The sequence below is a fragment of the Tachyglossus aculeatus genome, unplaced genomic scaffold (genome assembly GCF_015852505.1).
Source record: "Tachyglossus aculeatus isolate mTacAcu1 unplaced genomic scaffold, mTacAcu1.pri SUPER_6_unloc_5, whole genome shotgun sequence".
In the NCBI taxonomy this organism is placed as follows: Eukaryota; Metazoa; Chordata; class Mammalia; order Monotremata; family Tachyglossidae; genus Tachyglossus; species Tachyglossus aculeatus.
Window position 1 is genome coordinate 2,562,498 of NW_024044840.1, and position 15,013 is coordinate 2,577,510.

Below are 15,013 nucleotides of genomic sequence, written 5' to 3' on the forward strand. Positions count from 1 at the left end.
TCTTAGATTGTGAGCCCTATATGGAGGAAGGACTGTTTCCTAACCAATTAGTCTGTGGTCTGGTACTTAACATAATGCCTGGCACGTGGTGAGCACTTAATTAATAAAAAAAATATATTTATCACCTCACTAGAAATGAAAGGGATGTATATCCAGAAAAGATATAAAATTTCTCTTGCAATGTTCTCATATACATCAACACAGTGTTGTAAGTGATATTCAATTATAAGTATAATTCACTGGTCCCTGCAATTTTTAAAATATTATTTATGATGTTTCATTTTGCAATAATTTCAGGTAAATATTCCTCATTCTCAGGATGGAAAATAGGAACAACGTCACAGAATTTGTTCTCTTAGGTCTGTCCAGTGATAGAAATTTGTAGATATTCTGCTTTGGGCTGTTCCTCTCCTGTTACATCGCAATCCTCTTAGGGAATCTCATCATCCTCATCACTGTCAGAGGCAGTTCCCTCCACAAACAGCCCATGTACTTCTTCCTCTGCCACTTGTCCCTCATGGGCCCCTGCTACACTTCCACAGTGACTCCTAAACTGGTCAGAGATTTGCTGTCTAAGAAGAAAATAATCTCCTTCTAGGTCTGCGTGATGCAGCTCTTTACTGTGCACTTATTTGGTGGGGTTGAGATGGGGTTGGCCATCCTTGTGGGGATGGCCTACGATCACTATGTTGCCATCTGCAAACCCTTGCACTATGTGGTTGTCATGAACAAGCAGTGGTGTGCCATGGTGGTTATAGTGTGCTGGGGAGGAGGATTTCTCCATTTCATCGTCCTTGTTATTTTTTTTGCCCTTCTGTGGCCCCAGTAAAATCGATCACTATTTCTGCGATATTTACCCTCTCCTAAAACTGGCTTGCACAGATACTGACATGGTAGGAATTTTAGTCCTCTCCGATTCAGGGACAGTTACATTGATCTCATTTATAGTCTTGTTGTTCTCTTATGTCACCGTTTTAGCCAGTCTGAGGAACCGCTCTTTGGAAGGACGTCACAAAGCCCTCTCCACCTGCGCTTCCCACATCACCGTGGTGGCATTGTTTTTTTTGCCCTCCATCTTTATTTACCTCCGGCCAGCACAGACCTTTCCCGAGAATAAGGTGTTTGCTCTGTTTTACACCATCATCGCCCCCATGTTCAACCCCCTCATCTGCACTCTGAGGAACAGAGAGATGAAAACGTCCATGAGAAGGGTGTGGTGTTGGAAGCCACATTTGGAGTGAAAATCAGGCAGGTGAAATGAATGTCCACATCTCCTGTCTTCCCCTCTTGCATCTGTCTTATTCTATCCACCTAGCTCTTCTCTGTACAATCAAAGCAGGTTTTCTCCTAGGCTAGGGGAAAAGAGAATTCTCACTGTTTATCAGACCATAAACATCCCTTCCTTCACCTCAATGCCTATACTTAATGCAGCCATCCATTATCCTATGCTATTTCAAATAAACTATTTTCAAGAAAATGAATAACTCCTGCTTAATGGGATGGAAAGCTAATTACAGTCTTCAGTTGATGTTATATTAATTGTAAGCTTCTAGGGAGAGGGAGTTATGTCTTTGATGTGCACTGTGCAATGATGGCAGATGTGGGTTTTAGCAGATATAGTTTCTTCTAAATGCTTATGTGCATAGCAGGAATCTCAGTGGGATCTACTCATACAATTAACGCAGTCCCTCTTTGTTAGTAGATAAGGCACAGAACGGGGGTTCAAAACTCTTCAGATATGGAGGGGGCAGCATTTATGGATTTAAATGGGAAGTAGTCTACTTAGTGGAAAGAGCTCAGTAGTCAGGGTATTTGGGTTCTAATCTTGTTTCTGCCAATCACCTGCTATGTGACCTTGGGCAATTCACTTACCTTCTGTCTGTGTACCTCAGTTACCTCATCTGTAAAATGGGAATTGAGACTCTGAGCCCCATATGGAATCTAGACTATGTCCAAGATGATTATCTTATATCTACCCCAGCAGTTAGTACAGTACCTGGTACACAGTAAGTACTTACAAAAGATGGTTAAAAATCATTTTTACATTGCTTAGTTCATTAATATTGTTGCATGACATTGTTAAGGGACTAATTCTTCAGGCTGAGGTCTTTTAAGCAAGTCGGGGGGTCCTGGTATTGCTCAATGGAATGAATTTATTTGAGATCGTATTTTTCATTTAAGGAAAGGGGTCAGTGTTCTCAGTGGTACGACTGTGAGCCCGTTGTTGGGTAGGGACCATCTCTATATGTTGAGGATTTGTACTTCCAAGCGCTTAGTACAGTGCTCTGCACACAATAAGCACTCAATAAATATGAATGAATGAATGAATGATTGGTACGTTCTTCTGCAATTGAAACTATGATGTGAGGATTTAGTACTCGGAAGAAAAAGAAACTCAGAATAGGGAGGTAGCTGCCATTAAATAAGATAAAATGAAAACCCTACTAGAATGGAAGATAAGTACTGGGAAAAGTAGCTTTCAGAATGATGGAGACAATAATGTGCATATCCACAGTGTTTGAGAAACGTGATGTAGAAGTAAGAGAAGCATTAAGGACTATTCCCTTGAAAATGTTTAGATAGCTCTGTTGAACTTTTATGTTATAATGTGGAGGTAATTTGCCCCTCACATGAAAGGTAGACAATCAGTAGTGTACTTTCTACAAGATGATTTTTGCAATCATGATGCGTGGTAGTAGGGTTAGGGGTTTTCTTTTTTTTTCTTTTATCAAATGGAATTTGTTAAGCGCTTACTATGTGGCAGGCAGTGTACTTGGGCACTGGGGTAGATACAAGCTAATTAAGTTGGACACAATCCGAGCCCTACATGAGACTAGTGGGCTTAATCCCTATTTCATACTTGATGCAACTGAGGCACAGAGAAGTTGAGTGATCCAGTGCGAGAGCCAGGATAAGAATCCAGTTCCTTCCTGAGCCTTGAGACATCAGTTTTTTCTTCTTATATGTGTCTTCAGTGAACAGGTGAAGCAATTCTGCTGAACTTGGAAATTCTTCTCCTTCATTTCTACTTCAAACTCCTTCCTAAAATGCTTACCTGACTGAAGAAAACCATGCCTATCAATGTCTTTGAGACCCATTAAAAAATCACAAATAAAAGGGCAGACTTCAAGAGTAAAAATGTACGATCAGGCTTGGTTCATGTGAGAGAACACTAGAAAGCTCCTGTGAAGATATGTATGTTTTATATTATTGACTATGTTTCAATATTTTATCATTTAAGGCAAAGTAAGAACTTCCAGGAAGAGCCTTTGCTGACCATGGAAAACCTGAACAATATTTCAGAATTTATTCTTTTGGGATTTTCCCCAAATCCTATGGTGCAGGTTAACTTTTTGGAGTTGTTCCTGCTCCTTTACATTGTCATCATGATGGGAAATCTGCTCATTCTCCTCACCATCCGGTTCAGCCACCTAATCAATCAGCCGATGTATTCCTTCTTCAGTTACCTGTCTCTTGTGGCTCTCTGCTACACCTTCACCATATCCCCTAAACTCATCGCTGACTTGATCTGGAGAGGAAGACCATTTCCTTCCCCAACTCTGTGACCCAGCTTCTCACTTCTTTGGCGGTGTTGAGATCTTCATCCTGGTGTGGAAGGTTTATGATCATTTCTTGGCCATTTGGAAGCCACTGTACTATATGGTCGTTATGAACTGGCGGGTGTTTAATGGAATGCTGCTTTTCGCCAGTGTTGTGGCATTCGTGCATTCGATGGTTCAATTACTCCTCACCCTCCAGTTGCTCTTCTGTGGTCCCAATCAGATCTATCTCTATTTTTGTGATGTGAATCCCATGTTGAAACTCACCCTCACCAACAACTACATTGTAGGCCTCTAGGTATTGGCCAGCACAGGAATGATCACCATGCTCACCTTTGTGGTGTTGCTTATTTCTTACATAGTCATATCAGTTTCCCTAAGAACATGATCCCCTCACAGTCATCACAAAGCTCTGTCAACTTGTGGTTCCCGCATCACCGTGGTGGTCTTATTCTATGAGCCCTATATCTTCATCTATGTACATCCAGCCACCACCTTCATGGTGGACAAAGTACTTGCTGTGTTTTAGATCATAATTGTCCCCATGTTCAACCCTGAGAAATACAGAGATGAAAAGTGCCATCAGGAAAGTGTGGTGCAGGAGGGTGTTTTATAGGGGGAAATAAACATTTTCTCGTGGGTCAGTGGAAAGAGCACGGGCTTTGGAGTCAGAGGTCATGGGTCCAAATCCCAGCTCCACCAATTGTCAGCTGTGTGTCTTCGGGCAAGTGACTTAACTTCTCTGTGCCTCAGTTACCTCATCTGTAAAATGAGGATTAAGACTGTGAGCCCCCAGCCCCCCATCAGACAACCTGATCACCTTGTAACCTCCCCAGAGCTTAGAACAGCGCTTTGCACATAGTAAGTGCTTAATAAATGCCATTATTATTATCATTATTATGATTATCATTATTATTATTATTCCCATAGCACATTAATTCATTCAATCATATTTATTGAGCACTTACTGTGTGCAGAGCACTGTACTAAGAACTTGGGAAGAACAATTCAGTAACAAACAGAGACAATCCCTGACCACAACGGGCTCACAGTCTAGAATGTCCTTCAGCATCCCCTAGTATCTTTGGTCACAGCAAACAGCATGGCCTAATGGATAAAGCACCAGCCTTTAAGTTAGGAGAACCTGGGTTCTAATTCTGGATCCACAAGATGTCTGCTATGGCACCTTGGGCAAGTCATTTAACTTCTCTGGGCCTCAGTTACCTCTACTGTAAAATGAGGATTAAGATTGTGAGCCCCATGAAAGACATGGACTGTGTCCAACCAGATTAGCTTGTATCTAATCCAGCGTTTAATACAGTTCCTGCCACAGAGTAAGCACTCAAAAAAATAAAAGAAAAATCCTGTGCACACCCTACAATCTGCAGGTCAAATGTTTTATGTTTACGAAGGAATTTTAGCAACTGCTCTATTGTCCTGGGGAGGGCCATTGCAGGGTTCCTTAAGCTAGTATGGCACTGTACCAAAAGGTGATCTTCCCATCACAGTTTGTAGCCACTCAGATGAACAATGTGTCACTTAGGGCACCTGCTCTCTTGTCTAGAGACTGAATCATTTCTGCAGTTGCCACAATGGTAACACAGGGTCAAGCCAAGAGAGCTCATCCTCAATTAGCTCCCTGGTCTGGAGGACTCACGAGGGGCTAGCTTAGTCCTGTAATCCTCCTGACATTTCCAATTCATTAGACTGGAAGGTTGGGAGAAAGATGAAACAACAGGAAACACAGGTCACCTTATTTTTCCTCTCCCTCATCAGCAGCCTTCTTTGTTTTTGCCTTTCTTTTTTCTCACTTGACTCTTCTGATTCTTGCTGCTGGCAATATTTGATATTATTGCTGACTGTCTCGGGATACGAATTAAAAAAAAAATTGTCCAGACTTCATGTGTCTATTTTTGAAGCACACTAGAATGGAGAAACTTTGTCCCCGAGCAGGTTCAGGAAATTCCTGAGTTCCCAGGCTTCTAACAACATTCCTATGGTAGTACTGTAGGAGATTTGTCCTATCCAGAATGCATCATGTAGTCAGTTCTGTTGTACTCTCCCAGGCACTTGGTATAGTGCTCTGCACACAGGTGCTCAGTACATGAAATTGATTGACCTGTGTGGTTCAGTGTGGCATAGTTGAAAAACTGTCAGTCATTTATTTTGATATGTAGCAGTCAGCGATGGCTGGCTCAGTTTAAAGTATAGACAAAGCAAACAGCAACATCAGTCAAGGGCGATGTTTTAGATTTTTTTTTAATCATGCCCAACCCAGTGAACGTTAGCATTCTATTCTATTCTATTTATTTTATTTTGTTAGTATGTTTGGTTTTGTTCTCTGTCTCCCCCTTTTAGACTGTGAGCCCACTGTTGGGTAGGGACTGTCTCTATATGTTGCCAATTTGTACTTCCCAAGCGCTTAGTACAGTGCTCTGCACATAGTAAGTGCTCAATAAATACGATTGATGATGATGATGATGAAATGCTGTCATTGAATCATCACTGGAGAGGCTTAATTAAGGGCAGAGCACAGGCTCAGCTCTGCAGTTCATTGCTCTGTTCTTTCCTTCCATGTTCTCCCTCCTCAAATATATGAGCTTCTCCTCCGGGTCAGAGTTTGACCCTTGAACCAAGTAAGATATTTATGTCTATGTGAAGTTATGCTCTCTTTTAGCTGTTCTATGCTGCACAATTTTCCCAACTAATTTTCCTCTCCTTAAGTCATATACTTCCAACATTTTCATCAGTACACTTGCAAGCACAAGCACTAACTGCCTCTATATATACTGAATTACATCCTTTACCTTTTAAGCAGTTACTCATCTTCATATCCTTCTTTCCATTTTTTTCTTCCTCCTATCAGTAAATAACTTTATATTAGTCTTCTCTTTTACTTTGAAAGATCACTAAGAACAGGGATCCTGCCTCTCATGCTGGGAAGCAGTGTGGTCTTGTCACGGATCTGGGAGTCAGAGGGCCCAAATTCTAATTCTGGCTCCACCACCTGCCTGCTGTGTGTCCTTGGGTTAGTTACTTAACTTCTCTATGCCTCAGTTTCATCAACTGCAAAATGGGGATTCAATATCTCATCTCCCTCCTCTTAGACTGCTAATGCCATGTGGAACAGGGGCTGTACCTCACCTGATTCACTTATATCAACTCCAATGCTTAGAATGGTGCATGACACATAGCAAGTGCATAACAAATACTATTGAAACAAAATAAAACAAAACAAAAACTTTATGATACTCTCCCAGGTCCATAGAACATTGCTTTGCATTTTTCTGCTTATTGACTGATTAATTGTTTACTTTGTGTTTTCTCCTCTACCCCTTAAGCATGTAAGTTCCTTTAGGGCAGGGGCCTTGCCTCTTACTTTTACTGTATGCTCTAAAACACTTGGTACAGAAGAGACACAGTGATGATCATGATGATGATGGCAGTGAGAAGGGTCAGGCTGGTACTTCTTCGAGCATAGAGCTGAGGGTTGTAGCATGGCAGTGGGTGGAGGAGGGAAGTAGTATTCATTGCTGACCAAGTCCCTCTAGATTGTAAGCTCACTGTGGGTCAGGAATGTGTCTACCAACTCTCTTATATTGTTCTCTCCCCAGCGTTTAGTACAGTGTGCTGCACACATAGTAAAGGTTCAATAAATATGACTGATTATTGATCGACGTATTTCTATGATGATCCAAGGTAGGTGAGAGTGCAGCTGCTACTACCACTTGAACCCTGACTCCTTCCTATCTGAGCTGGAAAGTCAAAGAAGCTTGACCTCCAATTGAAGGAAAAGTTGAATTGAATTGACATGGCACCTCTCCTATTGCATTTAATTCCCTGTGTGGGACATTCAACGGGTTATTAAAACTTATTCGGTGCTCCACCCATATCATGACAAGTTTGAACAGTAAAAAATCCCAACACACTACATTGCTTCCCCCTACCGTGATTTATTTTAATGTCCTCCACTAGATAGTCAGCAATTTAAGGGCAGGGATCATGCCCACTAATAATAATGATAATAATGATAATGACATTTGTTAATCGCTTATTATGTGCCAAACACTGTTCTAAGTGCTAGAGTAGTTAAAAAGTAATCAGGTTGTCCCACGTGGAGCTCAGTCTTAATCTCCATTTTACAGATGAGGTAACTGAGGCAGAGAAAAGTAAAGTGACATGCCCAAAGTCACACATTGAGAAAACAATGTTATGACTGTGATCTGCAAACACTTATGCTACATGGCAATCCTGAACGAGCTGACATGCAGCCTATTAATCCTGGCTGCCTTTGGGCTAGCCCTTCCTGCATTCATTGGCCCAAACTCTCGTGGCAGCCAAATTATCCTTCTGTGGACTCAATCAGCTAGATTACTTTTTCTGTGATGTAAAGCCCCTTCTGAAATTGGTCTGTATTGACTCCCATACCATCAATATTTTAGTGGTTGCCAGTTCAGGGACAGTACTAGTTACACAGTGTGTAGACATGGAGTGAGAGAGGGAGGAAAAGGTGGGGGAGAGAGAGAAAGAGAGAGGGAAGAAGAGAGAGAAGGAGAAAGAAAAAATATATTGGTTCAAAGGCAGCACTCTCACCTATTACGTTGCTATACTGTACTTACCCAAGCTCTTAGTACAGTGCTCTACATGTACTAAAGGGCTCAATAAATATGATTAATTGATCGCTGGGGTCAGAAAAATATATATATATATATATATATACATCTGTCTATCTATCTATGTATCTATCTATATACATATATTTATGGTAGAGAAATAGTAAAGAATAAACTATCTGCTTCCAACTCTGCTCTATCAGCCTGAGAGATTAATACAGTCCCCTTTTCTTATTATTGGGAAATTGGATAATAAGAACAACAATAATAATGATAATAATAGTAATAATAATAATATTCATTCAGTGCTTAGTAGGTGTCCAGTACTCTGCTAAGCGCAGGGATGGAGACAAGATAAGCAGATGGACATAGTCCCTGTTCTAGGCAGGGATCATAATCTAAGGGGTTGGGAAATAGGTTTCTGATTCCTCTTTTCAGATGAGGAAACTGAGGCAAAGAGCAGTTAAGTGACTTGTGGAAAGTCACACAGTTTAGTGATGAAGTTGGAATTTGAACCTGGGTCTCCTAACTCTGAGTCCCATCCTTCTTTCCATTTGGCTACACAATTAGATTCATGGGTTCCTGTCTAGATATTTTCCAGGTAATTCCTACTTCCTTTCATCCAGTGAGGGGGGAATAAAATCGCCCATTCTTATGCATATTAAAGGCAAATTAGACACAGAAAGCAAGCAATGGCCCTCTAACAATTTCCTTCAAGATTGGTTTTCATATGAATTCATGTTGGATTTGCATAATTAATTAACAATTAATCATGGTATTTGTTAAGCACTTACTCTGTGCCATGCACTGTACTAAACTCTGGATACTAGTCTCTTAACTTTATGGAGCCAGTGTCTGAAGTGTGAGGGAGGAATTATGATAAATGCAAGCAGGGCAGATGCAAAATATGCCGAGCAAATGAATTTTCCAAGTCAAAATATTTTTGAAAATTATTTGCAAAGGTAACGTACTGTCTCACTGAGAGGAACCATGATGCCACAAGCACATTGAAACGAATCACACGAAACATCTGGTTTCATTTTTTTATTACAAAGTGATGACTGTTCCAGTAGCCATAACACATGCAAATGACTATCACTGAAAGTTGTTCTCAAGAAGGACATGAAGAGTTCCATGATCTTGAAGATTTTGGAAGAGGAGTAGCCTTGGCAGAAGCCCACCATAGAAAGGTTAATAGCCATGTGATGTTAACCCTGCCATAAAGAAACCAGACATGCTGATGATCATTTGATCTACACGAAATCAAGGATCATGTCTACCAACTCTGTGGTATTGTACTATCCCAAGCACTTAGTACACTGCTCTGCACACTGTAAGTGCTCAATAAATACTACTGATGATTGGGACTAGAGGGGGCCTGGAATTTTCAACCTGTGTGTATGCTAATGTGGACTAATGTGTCCAGAAAACACATGCTAATGCTAATGTATAATGCTATGCTGAAGTGTACAGAAAACACGAGAAATGGAAGTCAATTTTATGCATTTATTTTCTTTATGATAACACCTTTCTACACCATACCTTTCTCATGGCAAGGGTGGCTCAGAGAAAAGAGCACGGGTTTGGGAGTCAGAGGTCATGGGTTCTAATCCCAGCTCCACCACTTGTCAACTGTATGACTTTGGGCAACTCACTTAACTTCTCTGTGCCTCAGTTCCCTCATCTGGAAAATGGGGATTAGGACTGTGAGCCCATGTGGGACAACCTGATTACCTTGTATCCCCCAACTTTTAGAAATGTGCTGGGCATATAGTAAGTGCTTAACAAATGCCATCATTATCATTATTATTATTATCTCGGTGTATCTCAACGTGTAGATAAAGGGGTTGAATATGGGGGCGATGATAGTGTAAAGGAAGGCAAACACTTTATCCTCGCCGAAGGAATCAGCTGTGGAGAACATAAGTAAAGATGAGGGGCAAGAAAAATATGAGTACCACGGTGATGTGCGAACCACAGGTAGAGAGAGCTTTGTGCCAACTCTCTGTGGAGGGCTTTCTCAGCGCAGAGAAAATGATGACATAGGAAACAATCACAGCAAAAAAGGTTAGTAGGGACAGAACACCAGTGCTGGCAATGATTAAGACGTTAACAAACTAGCTCTTTGTACAGACAAGTTTCACCAGAGGAAACACATCACAGAAATAGTGGTCAATCTGACTGGGGCCACAGAGAGATAGCTGTGCCACGATAAAAATCTCCATGACTGAATGCAGAAAAGCCCCTACAAAAGAGGCTATGACCAATGTGTGGCAAGCCTGCCGGCTCATAACGATCATGTAGTGGAGAGGCTAGCAGATGGTGACATAGCAATCATAAGCCACAGCCAATAGGATGAATATCTTGGCACCACCGAAGAAGTGAGCACTGAAGAGTTGGACTATACAGGAGTTGTGGGAAATGGGTTTTCTTTCTATCAATTGGTCCGCGATCATCTTAGGAGCAACTGTGGATGCGAAGCAGAGGTCCATGATGGACAAGGAACTGAGGAAAACGCACATAGCCTGCTAAGATGGCTGTTTCTGATGGTGATGAGGATAAGAAGATTGCCCAACAAGATGGCTAGATAACAGAGTAAGAACAACACAAAACACGCAAAAACAAAATCCTCTTTATTTGGAAACAGACTCCTGAAGACAAACTTTGTGAAGTTTGAACTCTTCACCAAATTGGCCAAGGTGATGAGTGTACAGCACATGGATATTTACCTGAATCAGCCAAATTGAGAAATATTAAGTATTACTAATTTTGAAGCACTAGCTCAGAACACAGGCCCTCACTCTGAACAGAAATGGGGGGACTTCTATACTATTACAAATTCATTAAAAATGATAATAATGATGATCATGATGATTATGACGGTAGCAAGAAAGGCACAAGGAAGTTTGCAGTGCTATACTAAACGTTACGGTAGACACAAGGTAATCAAATCAGACACAGCCCAGATTTGGACAAGTCTCTTAGCTTCTCGGTGCCTCAATTTCTTCACTTGCAGAAAGGGGATAAAATACCTGCACACCCTTCCTCTTAGACTGTACGCCTCCAGGGAATACAGGTATTTTGTCTGCACTGTATAAATGGAGAAACTGAGGTACTGAGAAGTTAAGGAACTTGACCAAGGTCCCACAGCAGGAAAATGGCAAAACTAGGACTAAAATCCGGAGTTCTGGACTCCTTCTACTAATTAGTACCTCATCCCTTAATATTTGCTGAGATCATTTTTCTAAGTGTAAATATCCTGGAAAGGCCATTAGACCCCCCAAAATTCATTGCTTAGAACCTTCAAATTTACTGTAAACACTTCAAGATGTAAATGAAGTCTATAACATTTCTCATCCCCACTATCATTAAGTATTTTCAAGATGCATTTTTTTCACCAGTTTATTATACTGTGGAGGCAGGTTAAACATTACTTGGTAGTTATACAGAGTTTCTCCTAGTATTTTCACATATGAGAAGATCCGAGGTGCATTTTGGATACCAGCACTGAAAAGAAAGAGAGAGGTGCACAAGCAGTCATAAAGACAGAAAAATTAAGAGACTGAGATAAAGGAGGCTGGGCAGGAGAGAGCTGTCTGCTAAGCCTAGGTTCATCCTCAGAAAAGTCTTATTAGCAAGACTCTTCAAGTAGAACCTTACATTAATATTAAAAAACTTGACAAGTGAAGAGTTGTGGGTATAACATTACAGATAAATGATCTAGGAAACAGAGTGAAGTATGGACTGGAGGAAAGAGAGAATGGAGGCTGGGAGATCAGTGAGGAGGATGGCAGAGTAGTTATTTAAGGATACAAAAAGTGCCTAGACCAGGGTGGTGGCCATTTGGGTGAAGAGGAGGAGGCCAGTTCTGGGAATGCTGTAATAGTAAAACCGAAGCATTTGGCAACAGCCTGAATATTAGGGTTGAAAGAGAGGGAGGAGTTGAAAGTATTGCTTATGTTGCATTATTCTCACATAGAGAAATCATCCAAAAACATGATTTCAGCTACTCCCTGATAGCCCCAAACTATCTCTGTAGCCCTGACCTCCCACACACTAGCCAATCCCCCATCAACTCCTGCCTCTACATCATGGCGAAGATAAGGAGTTCAGTTTTGGACATATTAAGTTTTACATGGCGGGAAGACATCCAGATGGAGATGTCCTGGAGGCAGGAAGAGACACGAGCCTAAAGGGAGGGAAAGAGAGCAGGGGGAGGGATGTAGATTTGGTTGTCATCAGCATAGAGATGATAGTTGAAGCCATGGGAGTGAATGAGCTCACCAAGGGAGTGAGTGTAGATAGAGAACAGAAGGGGACCAAGAACTGACCCTTGAGGAGCACCAACAGTAAGGGGATGGGAGAGGAAGGAGGAGTTCGCAAAGGAGACTGAGAATGAATGGCCGGAGAGATGAGAGGAGACCCAGGAGAGGAAGGAGTCTGAAACCAAGGTTAGATAGTGTGTTGAGAAGAAGGGGATGATCCACAGTGCCAAAGGCAGCTGAGAGGTCTAGGAGGATTAGGATAGAGTAGGAGTCATTGGATTTGGCAAGAAGGAGGTCATTGGTGACCTTCTGAACACATGGACAGCAACATCACTGAATATGTTCTAATGGGATTTTCCCCATACCTGGAGGCACAAACACTGTTCTCAGTCCTGGTCTTAACATTTTACCTTATAGTCTTGACAAATCTTCTCATTTTCATCACATCACATCATCTGATCGACCAGCCTATGTGTTTCTTTCTCTGTTGTCTTCCATGGATCTCTGCTATACCACCACCATTGTTCTCCAGATGAACCAAAACCTACTTGATGGGAGTTAAACAATTTATTTTTCCAACTGTTTGGCTCACTTTGCTGTGCATTTCTTTGGCGGGGTTGAAATCTTCATTAGTGGGAATGGCTAATGACTGTTACATTGCAATCTGAAAACTCCTATGCTATATGGCAATCATGAAAGAGCTGACATGCTGCTTATTAATCCTGGCTGTCTTTCGGGTAGCCCTTCTGCATTCATTTACTCAAACTCTCGTGGTAGCCAATTTATCCTTCTGTGGACTCAATCAGCTAGATTACTTTTTCTATGATGTAAAGCCCCTTCTGAAACTGGTCTGTACTGACATCCATACCACCAATATTTTAGTGGTTGCCAGTTCAGGGACAACTTCTTTAGCAACTTTCTTCATCTTGGTGATTTCTTATGCTGTCAAGCTGTATACCCTAAGAATGAATTCAGCTTTAGATAGTTACAGAGCCCTTTCCACGTGCAGCTCCCACATCGCTGTCGTGGTTATATTTTCTGTTCCTTGTATTTTCACCTACACTCTTTCTCCCAATACCAGCAGTGAGGATCAAGTGTTTGTTGTCCTTCGTACTGTTGTTTCTCCCATGCCGAATCCATTTATCTACACCCTGAAAAATCTGGAAACGAAGACTGCCATAGGGAAAGTATGGTACAAGAAAGCATTCTTGGGGTAAAAGCAGAACCAGTAATGTCTCATTTACCTTTGTCTCCCTCCCTCCTCAAAGCCAACAGACAGTTACTCTCCCCTCTCTTCAAAGCCTCATTGAAAGCCCAACTCCTCCAAAAAGGCCTTCCCAGACTAAGCCCCCCCTTTCCTCTTCTCCCAGTCCCTTCTGCATCACCCTGACTAGCTCTCTTTCTTCTTCCCCCCCTCCCAGCCCCACAGTACCTATGTACATATCTTTAATCTATTTATTTATTTTAATGTCTGTCCCCCCTCCTCCTCAGATTGTAAGCTCAGTATTTGCAAGGAATGTGTCTATTCATTGTTGTATTTTACTCTCCCAAGTACTTAATAGAGCGCTCTGTAAACAGTAATTGCTCAGTCAATATGGTTGAATGAATGAATGAATTTTAGATTCTGCTATAAAGGTATACAAATCACAAAAGTCAGTTGTTACTATTGTTGTTATAATGATACAAATAACCAAATTTAGGAGACACCACTACTGATCAACAGGTTCGGCCATTTCCATGATTGTTGTCTCTTAGTGTGAAGTTTCTATTTGGCCCTCTTTGTATGATGCCCAAGGGTTAGGCAAAATAAGCAAACCTCCTATTCTTTGGTATTTGTTAAGTGGTTACTATGGGTCACACATTATTCTAAGGACTGTGGAGAGTACAGTGTAGCAGAGTTGGTAGACACGTTCTCTGACACATACATGGGCCCACCGTCTAAATAAGGGTGGCAACAGGCATTTCAACCTCAATTTACGGGTGAGGAGACTGAGGCCCAGTGAAGTTAAATGACTTGCCCAAGGAAATACAGCAGGCAAGTAGTTGGGAGAACCCAGGTCCTCTGATTCCCAGACCCATGCTCTTTCCACTGCTTCAAACTGTTTTCAAGGATCTCCAGCCACATTAACCTTACATGTCTGGTCTTGTCACAACCACCCAGTTTATTCCCTCTGCCCCTCCCAAGTTTATTTCCAGCCCTGATGTTGCTTGTTCCTTATAGTCTTGTATTTCCTCCTGCCTTCAGGATATCACTACTTGGGTGTCCAGCCAACATTTCAAATTTACATTCCTGAACAGAACTCCTTATTTTCCCACCTAAACCGTTTCCTCCCTGTGACTTTCCCATCACCACCATGATGGAAAGCACCACCATCCTCCCTTTTTTTTAGTGGTATCTATTAAAACACTTATTCTGTGCCAGGCACTGTACTAAACACTGAGGTAGATATGAGTTTAACAGGTTGGACACAGTTAATGTCTCACATAGCACTCACTGTCTTAATCCTCATTTTACAGATGAGATAACTGAGACATAGAGAACTTAAGTGACTTGTCCAAGGTCACACAGCAACCA

General features: G+C 41.5%; 1 protein-coding gene and 1 pseudogene across 1 annotated transcript in view; both read left to right on the forward strand.

The window, feature by feature from the left end:
• Nucleotides 1-319: 319 nt before the first annotated feature.
• LOC119922156 lies at nucleotides 320-3,858 on the forward strand (annotated as a pseudogene).
• Nucleotides 3,859-13,130: 9,272 nt separating this feature from the next.
• LOC119922157 (olfactory receptor 4C15-like) overlaps nucleotides 13,131-15,013 on the forward strand; it is a 5,387-nt gene continuing 3,504 nt past the window's right edge. The window contains 1 exon segment of the mRNA XM_038742154.1: nucleotides 13,131-13,625. Within this exon segment, the coding sequence (XP_038598082.1) occupies nucleotides 13,131-13,625 (495 nt within the window).